The 16,874-nt window shown below is 40.0% G+C and overlaps 1 protein-coding gene across 2 annotated transcripts in view; it reads left to right on the top strand.

The window, feature by feature from the left end:
• Window positions 1-243: 243 nt before the first annotated feature.
• Window positions 244-16,874, top strand: part of LOC113231296 (sodium-coupled neutral amino acid transporter 9 homolog) — a 37,759-nt gene continuing 21,128 nt past the window's right edge. For both annotated transcript variants that reach the window (XR_003310552.1, XM_026465557.1), the window contains exons 1-3: window positions 244-330; window positions 455-529; window positions 16,356-16,442. Coding sequence is in view for 1 of the 2 variants with exons in the window: in XM_026465557.1 (XP_026321342.1) it covers window positions 459-529; window positions 16,356-16,442 (158 nt within the window). In the remaining variant the exon portion in view is untranslated. The remainder of the gene's footprint in view (window positions 331-454; window positions 530-16,355; window positions 16,443-16,874) is intronic.

Below are 16,874 nucleotides of genomic sequence, written 5' to 3'. Positions count from 1 at the left end.
TAAATTATTGACAATGAATAATTATCTTTACAATTCTCCCGAACCTCGATCAGTATTAACCGTATCCACAAATGTATAATCTAGTTTGTTGCGTATAGTTCTCTTATTACTTTTTATTGTTCTTTTGACAGAGTTCTTCAAATATAGGTTGTTTTAAACAGTGTTCAAAGAAAGAAGTTTTAGTGACGTGCCATTGTTTTGCAATAAAGGTAAATGCTTACAATTGAACTTTAGAACAATATCGTCAGCTGCCGCGATTGTTACATTGCAAATGAAACTTTATTCGGATCGGAACAATGGTGAAATTTAGTTAAGTTTTCCTAACACTATGTGAGTTTGATTAAAATAATTATGGTTTTTAATATTTATAATTCTACGTAAATACACTTGCAAATAAAAACATCATCTTAATTTTTATATACATATTTCGTTGAATTCGGAATTGACGATTCAGAACGATGCAGTGTACAAGATCGAGGAGTGCAGATGACCTTTCGCAAGGGTCAACAGAGTCTAGTGACAGTTATGCGTAAGTACCTAATAAAACATGTGTTATTAATAATATATAAGTTCGTACCCTAGGTATAATACATCCACATACGATGGTCATACGTCAAAACGATACCTCCAATCATTGACTTACAAATAAATGGACGACGGGTCTAATACAAAAACCACGAAAAAAATGTCCCAAGTCAACCTACTTAAACGTAGTGACATGTAAAGGAATATGAAAAAGCTAAAACGTTGAATTCAAATTGTAATGTCATCGCAGTACTGTCTAATTTAGCTTGCTTCGCTGTCAGAAGAAACAAACGAAGGCTAAAGCGTGAATGACGCTCTGTATACGATTTTAACGCCCTATAAATTCGGACACTTTTTAGCGCGGACCCGACGTCCATATAATTGTAAGTCAATGCCTCCAATGAACACACTGTCCTGTTTTCTTTTGTTTTTTGTTTCTTTATTTCTTTTCTCACAAAAATCGGGGAGCATAATATTAGTAAAGAAATATGGCTGTTTACAATTACATGTAGTATTCATAAATTCATTGAAGGTATCGAAAAGTGCTTTTATCACATGAAAGTAATAAAAATAATTCGAACTGTATGAAACGCCAACCCGCACTGGACCAGGGTGGGGGGTCATGGTCCAAACCCCTTCATGAACCAATATATATACTATATGAAACAAACTAGGTGTACTTATGTGAAATTTTATAACTCCTATTTAAGAGTCTATAAAAACAAAAAAAAACTGTTTAGGATTACAGTCCATTTGTTAAGGTACTTAACTAAATGTAAACAATCTTGAGATGTCTATTTATTGAAATGTACATTTATAAAATGATTTTTACTTACCTTCAAATACAAATTTGTAAAAAAAAATAAAGAATGATTAAAAATATGATTAAAAAAGTATGATTTGTAAAGTATATGTTCCAATAAAAAGATGTATCAACATTGTTTATATTTAGTTAACTATCTAAAATGGACTATAGTCCAGCCGTTTGGGAGTTACGATGTCACAGACTGATAGATACATCACAAAGACATAAGCTTCAAACTTACAACTCCCCTCTTCTTGCGTTGGTGGTTTCAAAATCTTAGGCAAGTCGAGGTTGAACATGCTGAAAAACGTTACATTTCTATCACCGTGACTGTCGTTCCATTTATAAAAAGATCACAGTCTCACATCACCGTGACTTTGTCACGCCTGCTACTTACATCACGATATACGGTTTTTCTTTCTAATAGTCGTTATTATTACACACTTTGAAGTAACGTTTAAACGTTCAAAAGGAATTAATTCCATTTGAAAAATTGATACGCAATACCCTTCAGTTTTACAGGCTTGTCGCAAAATTGGTAAAAGCGGCGTATTTACACTTTTGAATCAATTTTGTACAATTATCTTATTAGTATTTACAATATTTACACTGATCTAATTATTACTTGGCTCATAAATAGATTTAAAAAAACATCTACAATGAGCGCGCATGATTTTGTTTGTAAAATAGGTACTTGTACAAAACGTTGTATGCGTATGTGGTGCCACGAATGACGGAGACAGTTAGTGAAACGGAGGAACAACCTATATGATTTTGGAACATCGTTCCTTCGTCAAAAAGTCACGGTGATAGTATTTGACTGCTGCTCACTGTGATTTTTTCATCGTGACGTTATTTATCACTCACCTCTAATCGATGATAGTAATCTTAGGATCGTATTCTAGAACTCTATTCAATGCTCAAGTCAGGACTTGAGTATGATTCAAAGCACTAGAAATCATACTCAAGTTCTTGCCGTTAGGGTCGTATTTCCTGTGCTTGAAATCATACTCAAGTCTGCTCAAATCCTGACTTGAGCATTGAGTACAGTTCTGGAATACGACCCTTAAACAACTTCTGTGTGACAAAGTTCTAATAAGTTAAATAAGCTACGTAAATAGATCTATCTCTAACTACGTACTCACCTATAGATAGTCAAATGCGTCAACATCAGAATGACGAAATCCAGATAAAGTTTTCATCAGGAATAATAGCACGTCGAAAACCAATAAATCAGGCAAAGGGCATTGAAACCGTCGTTGTAATTTGATATACTTCTGTTTTATTTTACTTGTGCGTTTTATAATTTTCGTTCGCTTATATTTAGTAAATAGATATATATAATATGCATTTTTTTAAAATATCATATCAATAATATCAACGGGACGAAGAAGTGGTGCGCCTGATGGTAATCTATATGGTAGTTTTCCCCTGGCGAGGCGAGACGAGAACACAAATGTCGCCGTCCTATTTCCACCAAAATTGCCATGAATAGCTCGCACGGGCCACCACGAGCTCGTGATGGCGCTGTGATTGGGGACCGTGAAGATTCTGTGCTAATTCATCTAACAACAAATTCGCGGCTGAAGTAACATCAACAAATTATTATTATTATTAAACATGTTATAGGAAGAAGAATGAGATGAAGCCATCTTTTTATTAAATCGCAAATCGTACGAACCTTACAACCTCGCGATTGATATTAATAGCCATCGCAAGCTCACGCGAGACCATGCGGGCACTCGCGAGATCGCACGAGCTCGCGCGAGAAATCTTGTTTCCGTTGTAAAGTATAATACTCTAGGCAATGCAATACGGTTCAATATTACATCAACAAAAATTCCAATTCACCCCTCGCCCATCCTCGTCAATACAGACTATTTCCACCAAAAATGGGCGAGGAGAGACTTGCAATTTTGTCATACAAATTGCAATCTTTGTCTCGCCTCGCCTCGCCGGTGGAAAACCACCTTAACAGTTGAAGTGCCAGAGCTCTAAATCGCGAAGAAGAAGTGGGGCACTGACACTGCGCTCGTCACCCTGAGACATATGTTGACAAGTCCCTTATGCCTGTAATTGCGCTTCAAAACTGGATCACAGTAATGCTGACATTACTGCTTGGCGGCAGAAATAGGTGATGTGGTAGTACTTCCCTGAATGAACTCTTTCACAAGGATCTCTACTGCTACTGAATTTGATTAATACAAAGACCGAACACTAAGAAAAAATCCTTCGAACCAGCGCCTTCAGCATACCGTGGCTGATGAGGCTGACGCTCTCACTAACTGAGCCACGTACGCACGAAACTAGCAAACCTTAAATTTTTTCTGTGCTTGTTGCACAACTTTGCTTTTGGTTTTTAACGTCTTTTTTGTCGTAGCAAGTAGTAAAAACTACGTAAGTAAGTGAGCGTGCCTTATAGCTCCGCCACTAAACAATTGACTTGGTAGTGGACTTTAGAGGCAACGGCTTAGTGGCGCAACCGTTAGTTGCGCAATGTTAAACGGGACGTGAACGTGTCAGCTTCGGTACCTATCTGGCAAATAGGGAGGGTGGGTGCGCACGGGGTAGCTCACCCTAGGCCTTTTGAGAACCGGATGACATCCCTGTACGGGTTCGCTTGTACAGGTTAGGGCTCTTACACATAAACACGATACGATGAGTAACGTAAAAATTCACGACACGCTATCGCAAAGTGTCACGATGCACGGTACGACGTCGTATCGCAGAAACTCACGGGGCGCTCCCCAGTGCCGCATTTGCTATTTAATATTCAAAGATGACAGATGACATTGAGGTTAATTATTTAATAACCCTAGTCGAGGAGCATCTTGTACTATGGGACAAAACATCAGAAGAATAAAAAGTCATCTTTGAATATTGAATAACAAATGAATGCGGCATTGGGGACTAGGGAGCGCACCATGAGTTTCTACGATACAACGATGTCGTGTCGTGAATTTTGATCGTAGATTTCCACGATATGACGTCGCGTCGTGAAACGATGCCTCGTCGTGGCACGACGCGACGTCGTATCATATTTATGTGTAAGAGCTTTTATTGATAGGGAGGGGTTACTATAAACCAAGCTTACGTAGAAACGGTAAGGGACTGCTCATTCGTAATGCAGTCATTGTGTATGGGTTCGTCCAAGGTAGTACTGTAACTGGGGCGTAGCTTGGGATGCGTAGCGCGAGGTACTTTCATGAATTAAAACTGGAATAATCTTCAAAATGTACTTTATTGCACTTTTTTACATGCTTTCGGCGTTGGGTTATTTTTCGTTATATCAAGATGCTCTATTCTTTTCTTACTTCATTTTTCAAAACACATTCTAATTACAAAACCATTCATTCAGCCAGTGATTCTACTCATAGAGTAGAGCCTAGACTACATCCCTCTTCCTCACAGCTGAAGGGGTGAATATCCCTAGCTGGTGCTCTACCTATGATAGGCAACTTACATAAGTGATCAGCCTTTACTATAGGCTAGCCACACACTGTTCGGAAGCTATTACCTTACCAACAAGTAAACCACCGAGGAGGCTATGGCTTTAGTCTGCCAAAAACCCATCTAAAAGGACAGACCATGACCACATCCTAATCAAACAAATCAAAATATAATTACTCGCTATCCTAGCTAATTAGGGAACCTGACTAATTCCTAACACTATATTTCAGGATATGTTGATCTAGGACTCCCACCTTACCTAATTCTGCCGCCAAGCAGTTAATGTCAGCATTACTGTGTTCTGGTTTTGAAGGGTAAGGGTGCTCGTGAAATTACAGGTACATGGGACTTGTCAACTTATGTCCCAGAGAGACGGGCGCAGTGGTAGTACCCCTCAGATCTTTGCAATTAAATTTTAGGTCTAGCTTTCCATCAGGCGAACGACTTGTTCGTCCCGTCACTTGATGCTATAAAAAAAAAGGCAGTTTCCCCTGAGAAGAATGAGCAAGAAAATGTAGGGGTTGCTCTTTGTAAATATACAATTTTGTACACACTTATCATTTACAATATTCATTTCAAACATCGTAGATTCAGACATCCTGTAAGAGCTAAACGGGTCACTACCACGGATTTTTATCATCTAGATAACAAAACTAGAGCTAGATGAGAAGGTTCGATCCTCGGCAAGATCAACTTCGAAAATGTACTTTTCTAAATTAGTTAGTTGTGTCTGATCCGGTTGTTTTCGATATTGTCAGAAAGTTAATACGTTGGTCTAGAACTTATTGCACACGGCATTCTCTATTTTGAGATCAGGTCATCCGTGTGGTTGTCTGGCGTAGGAATGCCGAGGTCATGATCATGATTTTAGGTGAAAGACTGCTGGATATAGAAAGATATCTGGCATTAATAAATTGGTATTATTCTCAATTAAAAATAAAATTAATTAGACTATAACTGTATATAACCGGGAAGTTCTAACCAGTGTTTAAATGTGTACACTGCACTGGTTACTAAGCGATAGATAGTAACTGGTTTACAAATTCTCTACATATTCTAGCGGTCATGACTGTAGGTATTTAATGATAATAACATCGTTTATTGTTTATTACTATATCCCAACACATTAATAAATAAATACACAAGTTTAGTACTAGACAAAAATGTTGTAAGATAAAAAGGTTTATAGCATAGCAAACACCGGATTATTTATCAGCCTCACTGACATTCTGCTGAAGCTCAAGTCATCATTCCTGTTTGATTTTTGATTACTTATTAGTAAGCACCAGTGGCGTAGCGTGGGGGGTGCAGAGGGGGCCATGGCCCCGGGCAGCACAGCAATGGGGGCGGCGGCGAGAGCGACCGAGCCTAACTTGTCAAAATTATTTTTTTACTTAAAAGTAGAAAACAAATTCCACTATTTCAGGAAACGATATCCTGAATAACACAAAGCTTGCCACCGGTAGACGAACGAACGAACTACTATAGTAATCGTGAATTATACAGGTGGTAACAAATTTAAGGTTGACCCCGGCTACGCCGTCGTTTGTGCACTAAGTACATTAGTACTGACGTGAGTTTGTATTCCCTTTTGAATTTGTATTTGCTTTGGTGGGTTCACTTTCCATCACCATCATCGCGTTCCACCATCTGCATATTGTTTTGTAATTTGAGGCTGTGACATTTCGGATCGTCATCTCTCAGATTCGGAACCTATACGAATCGCACGTTATGCGCAAACACTCTTGGTGGTATCCAACACAGCTCATCTTTCTTTGGGCTATCTGCAGTTTATATATATGCAATATTGTGTGAGGTTCCTACCACGTTATTAGGAACTCATAACAAAAGTGGAGAAAAAGAAGGGGAAGCCCACTAGACGCAATCAATGTGGCACAGCACCGACAGGACCGAACTTCCTGCTGCGTCCGGCCACACCGACGACGCTGCTGCACCTGTCATGGCTGCATTACTCCACAAAGTCTGAGGAGGTAGTGGAGTACATCAGACATAAAGCCAAATACACCCTGAGTACTCGTTTGTGGTGAGAGTACCGACCGAACATTTGTCGACCTTCATGAAGGAAGAATTTTGGCCGAAGTGTGTCCTATATCGGCAGTTCCGCTACCGTTTACCTGACACCAGATAGCGCCACACGTCGCCGACAAGTCCAATTCGTGTAGATTAGTTAGAAATAATGTTTTATTATATTGTAAGTATGTTAGTCCTTAAGGTGTATATTATATGGGTCATGTGGCCTGGACTAAATAAATAAAGAAATAAAATAAAAAATCAAAAGGCGCCTGATGCGTATGAAGCTTCATACATTGTCTTGATATGGTTATAGTCAATGAAACTATTTTTCCGGATTAAAATCGCGTATATTTGTTTTTTCAAACAAACCGACGTTTCGGGCCCTTTACAGGTCCCATGGTCACGGTTGACTGAGGTGGTACAGTCTTCAACCAGTTATGTCTAATATTAATGCAAACCACCCTATTTTTTCACTATAGTTACAATAGTTACTAATTAAATACCTTATTCTTAATTTTACAAAGAAAACATTCCAATTTACGCTACATTAAGTTTTACAAATTATTTTATTGAATGAATTTTTTATTAAATTCAATTTATTATTAATTAATAATAGAAATTAGAATAAACTAAAACATATTAATTAGTACTGCAGTCTTATGTCTGTTTGGGATTTTTCATTAGAGGAAATACTGGATCCCAAACTGGTGGTACGATATCGATATGATATCGATATAATTATAGTCGATAACGTTTTTATACTTAAATAAAAGAGTTATAAGATTTCACATTATACATAATTAGTGTCATTTAGGTTGAATATTGTTGTTTTTATTTATTTATTGCGTAAAATTACACAGCATTACACAAAATACCAAGGCATTGTGAAATTCATAAATATACAATTTGTATCATTAATAATTCACCGAAGACAGACGTTCATGCATCCTCTCACAAAACTTCTAACTTTCATCACACACAGCCACCCATTCACTTCCAAAATGCAGGTAGAAGAAGGGCATTAAGACAGTGCAGAGCGCGAACAAGCGGTGATTTGCCAGAAGCCATAAAATCCCTAAAAAAACTATCTTTTTCCCCCAATTCCCCCAATTCCCCACACGTAGAAATACTCAAACCCCCAAATGGGTTATTTTACAACTCCATTCCCCACAAAATTCCCAATCAAATTCGTAATTCCCCAGACATTTTATTAAGTAGCATGAAATCGCCTTTTCCTATTTCAAACATTGCCTAAATATCGCCGAGTCGCTGATCACTTTTTAGTCGCCGCGCGACCTCTCTAAGTAGCCTAAATGGCGAAAATAAATGGCGGCGCTCGCTGCCAGCAGATTTTCATGTGATAAAAGCACATAAGACATAGATAGATAGATAAAAACTTTATTTACTTCCGTAACAGCTTATTTGCATAGAATCCACTAAAACTAACACCATAATTATGATTTTATTGAACCACTTAAAATAACAAATTTTTATAACAAAGGGAACGTATAACTAATTAAAGTCATACAATTCAAAACAGCCCTAGCAGCTTGTCACGTATCAATCTAGCATGACAGTACATGCTCGATTGAGCTATGGCATCATACTGTGGGGATATAGTACCGAAATCGACAAAATCTTTGTACTACAAAAAATGTGTATATACGCATTCTATTCAACCTTCAGCAAACAGACTCTGAAGCCTGTAATTGTGAAGCCTGTATTCATAGAAAACGGCATTCTTACTCTGACCCCAATATACGAGTATATATTGGAATCGTGTAAGTTCGTTAGAAAGCACTCACATTTGTATTCCCCGATAAAAACAGTAAAACGAAATAATAGAACCCAAAATAAAATTAGAGTAACTTTCTCTAAATTAAAGATATACACAGCTGCTCCACATTCTATGGTCAGCAAAATATATAACTAAACACCTAATCATCTTAAAGTTATAACAAATTGCCCTAAATTCGTAAATCATTTGAACCAATTCATGTAGCAAAATATTATTACAGTATTGCCGAATTCTTCGATGATATAAATGTACCGAAATCTTGAAATATTTTTAAATGTCATCACAATCTTTGAAGGGTATATAATGTACGCGTTAGTATGTTCCTATGCACTAATTTACAATTTAGAGTTTAAAATGCAAATAAATAAATTGAATTTTGATAAATAGATAGATATGAATATTATAAGACTTAAACTGTTGTATATGAAACTCTAATTTATATTACCATGGTTAAAAAATGTATTATGTCATAAGTGTATTTTGCTACGCCCTTACAGGGTCTCACATGTAGTTCCTACCATAGTTCTAAGTTTGTGTACTATAACACTTAAGACTATGTGAAATAAAATAAATAAATAAATAAATCTACAACTGAATTCGCGCTCTTGGTGAAATAAGGCCACATCTGTAAAATGACCACTTTTCAGGAGAGAAGATTACAGATTCTTCAAACCAAATTAGTCGATTAAAAATGAAACTTTTGTATGCTTAAATAGGAGAGTTATAAAGTAAATAGTTTTGGAAGTCATGGCAGTGAGAAGGCGCTGGCTCAGTATAAATGCCACAGTTTCCCACGACGCTGGTATTCTGCTACATGTGGTATTATTACCAGAAAATAAGTAAGGCTAAGAATAATAAATATGACTTTATCTAATTGTTGAGTCGGATCAAGGAGGATCAGTTACCGAACTCGCCTTGAAAGATGCACACGAACTAATTTATTGCAAGTGCATTAAATAATACAATGACACTTAGTGATAACAATATAAAGACGTAAAAATATTTACACTGCGACATTGTAACATGCGGTACATAATGTTTGTACAATCAACAACGTGTTACACATTTGCGTGAACATTGAGCTTTTGCCGATCGATGCGTTGTGACAGATAATTTTGTCATACTTATAAAAGAATTCGTCCAGGGAACTACTGCCATCTTTCACATTTCTGCCGTCAAGCAGTAAGGGCATTACTGCGTTTCGATTAACATTTTATATGTAGGTACGAAGAAAGCACAGAATGTACTTTTTGGCGTAGCGCCATCAATGAGAAAGTTATTTCTTCACTCAGAGAGGCACCTTTACAGCATCGAGTATATACCCAGAAATACATAGAGATTAAATGACATTTAATTTGTTTGAAAACTATTCTGCCAAATCATTACGGTGATAACTGTGCTCCGATTGGCCAGTGCGAATTCGAAATAATTGATGTCGTCAATTGTTTCACTTAAAATCGACCAGTTTAACTTGAGCTTTGCTATAATGGGCGGCCAATCGTGATAAAAAGTCACTGGTAAGAACAAGAAACAACTCAAATATTCTAAAGGCTCACGCATGTTATGGCGGGCCGCACTGCACCGTATCGTAAAACAATAACCTTTTTTTTTTTTTTTTTTTTTCACGGGGGGGAAATCTTTATGGATACCCCTGAGCCCAGGGAGACTCAGGAGTTATGTGGGGACTCTCCCTCCAAACTGAGGGACTACCCCACTAAAACCCCCCCGGGTTTCCCTCTCGCCGGTTGAGTCGGCGCCGTGGGATCAGTGAACATTCACCACGACGCCGCCCGGCCGCCCTAGCTTACGCCAGGGCTCCCGCGCCAACGGAGGGGCGAGTCGGTTGTCCTCCGACCCGCCCCCAGACGAGTGAGGCTGTGCAGTGCAGGCTCCGGAGTCCCTGTCCAGAGCCCGCTGGTCTCACTAGGGGATCAGGCGAGCAGCGAACTGCCTTCGCCTTCTCCCCGTACGTCTGCGCCGGAGCGGGTGCGCGTCCGCCGCGTCCTCGCGCACCCGCTCCGCGGCCTCCTTTTGCGACATAACCTCTGCGCAAAGGAGGCCACCGCCTCCCAGGACTCCTCGCTTTCGAGCATGGCGGCAACCACGCTCGGCAGCGAGAGGTCCTGCCCTACAGTCCCCGTCAGAGTGCGACGCTGCTCATCCCACCGGCTACACACCTCTAGGGTGTGCTGCGCGGTGTCATCCGCAGCGCCGCACTCGTGGCACGACGGGGACGGTTCCCTCCTCGCCACCTTGTGCAGGTAGTGACCGAAGCAGCCGTGCCCGGTCAGCACCTGCACAAGGTGGAACGACAGTGGCCCGTGGGACCGGTTTACCCACTCTACGAGGACAGGGCGGATCGCCTCTATGGTACGAGCGCCATAGGGGGGATCCGCCAAGCCCTCTTTCCACCGGTCCCGCATGCGCTGCGCCGCGAGGCGGCGCTCGCGCTCCACCTCTTGGGGAGCGGGTCGCTCGCCTCGGTCCCTCATTCCCCGCCGGTAGGTGCGGACCGCCGCCAGGACCTCTGCTTCGAGGTCCCACGGCGGAGTACCGGCGAGGACGCATGCGGCAGCGCAGGCCACCGTCATGTACGCCCTGCACATTCGCAGGGCGACCACCCTCTGGGGCCTCCTCAGCAGCGAGTTCGTCGCCGCTGATAAGGCCCCACTCCAAATGGGAGCCCCGTATAAGGCCATACTCCGGGTCACCCCGGCGTATAGCCTTCTGCATGGGGCTCCCGGCCTCCCGAGGTTGGGCAGGAGCCTGCTCAACGCCGATGCGGCGCCCACTATTCGGGGAGCAAGTTGCCGGAAATCCCCGAAGTTCCATCGCCGGTCCAGGACAAGTCCCAGATATTTCATCTGGGACTTGACCGGGACCGATACTCCTGCGATGGAGATGTGGGCGCCTGCCGGCACCGCCCAACCTCTACCCCTCCCGCCGAAGACGGCCACATCCGTCTTCGGCACGGCGACCTCGAGCCCCAGCAGTTGTATTCGGCGGACCACCATGTCCGCCGCTACTGAGGCTCTTCGGGCCGCCTCCTGGAAGGTGGTCCCCCGGACGGCCACCAGCGTGTCATCGGCGTACGCGATGACCGCCGTCCGGGGAAGCAGCGCGCCCCTCAGCACCCAATCATACCCCAGGTTCCACAGTAGTGGTCCTAATACGGACCCCTGGGGTACTCCGCACCTCATTGGGCGCTCGGCGCGCCTCCCTTCCCTCGTCTGGTAGAGCACCACCCTGTCCTCCAGGTAGTGCTCCACCAGACGGCTGAGGTACCTGGGGATATTATGGTACCTCAGCGCCTCCCTGATAACGGCGAAGGGGAGAGTGTAAAACAATAACCTTCCTAAATCACTTTCGTACATTTTGTGTATAAAATATAGATACCTATGTCTACCCGCATTTTTAGAGATATTATCGTTATTACAATAAATACAGACTATTTTTGGAATATCCGAAGACGTACACACAGGTCAGTTGTTGGCGTTGTACTATTTCAGCTTTCTATTTTATGATTTCAGTGCAAACGAGAGTTGATATTTAAAAGTGGTATAAGGTCCATTTGCTTGATGAGTTGCCAGAGACGGACGGCCCTTATTTCGTCTTATTTCTGGTTATATACTCGATGCTGTACAGCTATCATCGCTGACTAGAGATGTCACAATAACAAACTATATTTGATTCCAACTTTGTCATTGGGGAGGTATACGACTGACGCCTAAGCACAGTGCAAAAATAATAAAAAAAAATTGCAGAATAAAATACACATTTGATATTAACCGTTAAGATTTTTTTTAATTTTTATTTAATATTGCGTTATTATAATTAAACAAATCAACAGGGATATCATGTCTTCATAGTCGATATTGGGGCGTAAGTGCATTTCGTCATCTTTTATTACGCGCACAGCCTAAGAATGGAATACCCGTCCTGCGACTGTTTCCAAACACATATCTACAACCCGAGTGTCATCTTCTGAGCGAGCTCGTTCCATCGTAGACCCTATCTTTGCTGCAGGGCTAGATCAAGAGCAAGTAATACAATCAATCAATCAAAAAGCAAGTTACAAAACTTTTAAATTCAATTTGGAATTAAAGTAATTTTTTTAAATTAGATATTCTTTGTTCTTATAAGTCTAGAAAAGTAGAGGTATGCCATTAAAAATCCTAAAAATCAAGTTGCAACAGGAATTCGTTAGGTCCGCGGCGGACGTGCTATATGGCTAAATTGCAGCGTTTGCCATCTGCAGCATGAACAAGCATTGCAAGTTAGCTAAATCGTACCGGTCATTTTAACACCCCACGGCCCCAATAGGTAGATGACTTGCCGGTCATTTTGACCCACCATAGCGATGTACACACATCAAAAAAAGTTTGCGATCAATAGCATAAGCTCCTATAATTCTTTAAATTTAACTTTATCAAGAAAAAATCTATGTTGTATGCTTTCTTTAAATAGGAATACCCTGTTTGAAATTAAAATATAAAACTATTTTTTATTATTTATTTTAAAAAATTGAGCCATTAATCATAATGTAATAGTGATAGAAATTTCATAGAAAGAAAAAGACTGTTTAATTAAACTTAAACAACAATTTATTATTAAAAGGTGTGAATTCAATATAAAATAACTCCTCCCCTGGCTCGAATACATGCGAAGATCCTCCTGGGCATGCTGAGGATCAAGTTATCCAGCATTTCCTGGGGTAACCTATCCCATTCTTCAATAGCGGTTTCCCTGAGCTCTGGAACTGTCTGGGGACGTGGCTCACGGTTCCATACTGCTCGTTTAAGAGCATCCCACGCGTGCTCTATTGGGTTTAAGTCGGGCGAGCCGGCAGGCCAGTCTAATCGTGTGATATCGTATTCTTGAAGAGCAGCATTGACTCGTTGAGCTCGATGTGCGGGCGCATTATCATCGACCAGTACAAATTGGTGCCCATGGTTTACTCGGAATGGTCTGACGATATCATCAATAGCAACTGCTTTGTACATGTCTGCTGTCATGAAGCCCCGATACGGGATCAAAGGCGTTCTAGCTCCAATCATAATGCCACCCCAAAAGGACACCGATTTTCCGCCTTGCTGAACTGTTCCAGTGGCAGTTCTTTGTCTTTCACGGTCGCCTGGTCTTCTCCAGACACGGACACGTCGGTTATCTGGATGAGTGCTGATTCGGGATTCGTCAACGAAGAGACAGTTTTGCCAAATGTTTTCGTCCTCACCTTCTTCATTTTGCCGAAGTCTAGCCCACTGCAATCTTCGTTGTTGACGTTGCCGGGAATTGAGCGGAGCTCGCCAAGACCTCCGTGCTCGTAATCCAGCCTGGTGCAAGCAATTGCGAACGGTCTGCGTGCTAACTTCAAGCCCAGAGGCGGCCCTGACTTCTGCTTTTATTTTAGTGGCGTTGATTGTTGGATCACGGGCTGCCAGCAATCTAATATAGCGCTTTTGGGCAGCTGTCAAAACAGTTGGGCGACCGCTGCGGGGTCGGTCAGCTAAATTCCCCATTCCGTGATACCTCTGCAACGTAGCCACGACACAGGATTGGGATATAGCAAGTCTGCGTGCTATTACTCTCGTGGTGTATCCTTCTTCCCTCAAAGTTACTATTCTAGCTCGTAAAACCTCTGATAATCCTCTTGGCATTTTTTCAATCACAACTTTCCGCGAAAAATATCTTGAATCGCTTATAATTGACTAAATCAGATTTCTGAATGAGCGTAAGCTAGGACTGAAAGCATTTTTATATGAAAAAACAATTGAACGGGGTCATTGTTTTATGTTCTAATTTATTTTTAAATAAAGAATCTAAAAAGAAGAAAAAATCATAATATAATCTACAGTAACAAAAAAGATTTCAGTTTTTCGAAGTGATCGCAAACTTTTTTTGATGTGTGTACGTGTTAATTCTTTCTAATGTTAGCTCTTTGGTCATTCATTTTTCTTTTCGTTTTTGGTTATATTCCACCCGTTTATTAACTTACACTTTAATACTGGCACTTAGTAATCTAGAGCCATTAAATTTAAAAAAAATGTTAGTTCCTGTGACGACTAAAGGCGCTGTGTAATTTGCCATATAAAATTGTTCATTCGTTTACACATTCGCTAGTGTCATTCGTCAATGTAAATTTACGATAAATTCTTTGATGCCTTGAATACAAAAGCCCAACTAAAATCATTAGTATATAATATGTAGATAGCCCGAGATTTAATCCAAAACAATATTTCTAGGAGTGCTTAGTCAGAAGTACCACAGATTTTTTTTTAATTTTTATATATAGAGAAGAATACAGCGGGTATAATACAGTATTTACTAAACGCCGCCAAACTGCTGTGCAGTTTGTTGGCGACATGTGCACTTTTACTTAATTATGCCTACTTAACTATATATTTTATAACATTACATAGTTTTTTACTTAGGAAATGAAAGTATTTTCCCGGATTTAAATCGCGTATATTAGTTGTTTCAAATAAAACCAACCGTGACCATGGGACCTGTAAAGGGCCCGAAACGTTGGTTTTGTTTGAAAAAACAGATATACGCGATTTAAATCCGGAAAAATAGTTTCATTTCCTATGTGTAACAATCGCGAAAACCTGAGAATTCGATATTACTTGTACTTACTAAATAAAACATAAAAATTACTTTAAGTGGTACGCTTTTAATCTACATTTTGGTGCATATTTACTTATTTTGTGTCATTCCTTATTTTTGGATATAAATAACGTGTACATCTTATTCTATAATAGTTATTTGCTTTAAACTGCACTAGTTTACCCTGCCTTACTCTTTTTGTCATGTTACCTATTCTTAAGCCAACTTTATAATTATCACTATAGGAATTTTCCAACACCATCAAATATCTGCTTACAGTGACTATATAAGTCATTGTATTCGACATATTATACTTTTTTGCATACTAATGTTTTATCAACCTAATTTGTAATTCTAATCCTGATTTCTTTTAGATAACTAGCAAAGATACGTATACACTTTTCATCCAATACATTTTTCTAAAGTACCCGAAACCTTTTATCATTAAAACAAACAACTTCTTTTCCATAGCAGGGGTTTTATTTTTAAAATTTTATTAAACTAACCGACGGGACGACAAGTCATGCGTCTGGTGCATGGTGGTAAGTGACACGCCTGTCCGTAACAGGTACATTGCCGTTCGTAACTTTAAACCACAAAGACCAGCGGTTCACTGCCTCTGCGCAGGTCTCCCTGACACACAAGTATACTAGCCCCATGCGCTTGTAAGTAGTTTTACCAGCTCTTACTGCTTGGCGGCAGAAATAGGTAATGTGGCAGTACTTCCCTGGACGAACGCTTCCACTAACGCTTCTACTGCTAAAAGGTCCCCAAATTTATATGCCTCATAAACTACACGGCGTTGTTTCTATTTTGGGTAGACCTCCTGCCTTTCTAATGTTTTCTTTCAAATTCGTTAACTTTAAACGTGTTTTAGACAACTGACACTGAATGAAAGTTGTTATTTAATTATAACAATGACGTGATATGTAAATTACACGGACGAAGTCGCGAGTAAGAGCTAGTGTTTAAAACTATTCATTATATACATAAGTACATAAATTATACGTTAAAGTAAATAATAGCCGCTCGCGCGGGCTGTAGTCTGTAATCATTTAGTAACCATTTTACGATTAACGCGTACAATTTGATTCTTTTTATTGTTTTGTTTTTTATTTTTGTTGTTTATTGTTTTAGTGCACTCACGAGCCCGTCTTCGGATTATTCTGACTGTGAATTTTGTGAAGAGAGGAAACGGAAGTATAATTCGTTGAGGAGTCCGCAGTAAGTTTTTACATCTTTAGATATTTTTTAATTTATGCTTGCGGGCACTGCAAAGTCTAAAATCACAGTAATGTAAAAATAAAATAAAAAGAGAAGTAATAGTATATTACATTATATTATATGTATAGCCCTTAACATATATGTATTATAATAGTATATTAAGGGCGGTAAATAAGGAATTACGAACGAAACTATTTTCGGAGTCGAGGTTGGTAATTCCCGTACCGCCCGTGAAACATACAATGTTTTTCATCACACTTGCACGTAAATAATATGATTGCATGCAGGCTAACTTGATTATAACGCTCCATATAAAACCCTCGGGCCTTTGTTCTTCTCATTACAGCCATAGCCGGTAATGAGAAGAAAAATATGCCCAGTTTATTTTTGGTAATATTATTTTCGAATTTCGAATCCGACCGGATCGAAGGA

Source organism: Hyposmocoma kahamanoa, unplaced genomic scaffold (assembly GCF_003589595.1).
Source record: "Hyposmocoma kahamanoa isolate Upper Pololo Valley unplaced genomic scaffold, ASM358959v1 65, whole genome shotgun sequence".
NCBI classification, from domain to species: domain Eukaryota; kingdom Metazoa; phylum Arthropoda; class Insecta; order Lepidoptera; family Cosmopterigidae; genus Hyposmocoma; species Hyposmocoma kahamanoa.
This window is presented reverse-complemented; position numbering and strand designations above follow the sequence as displayed.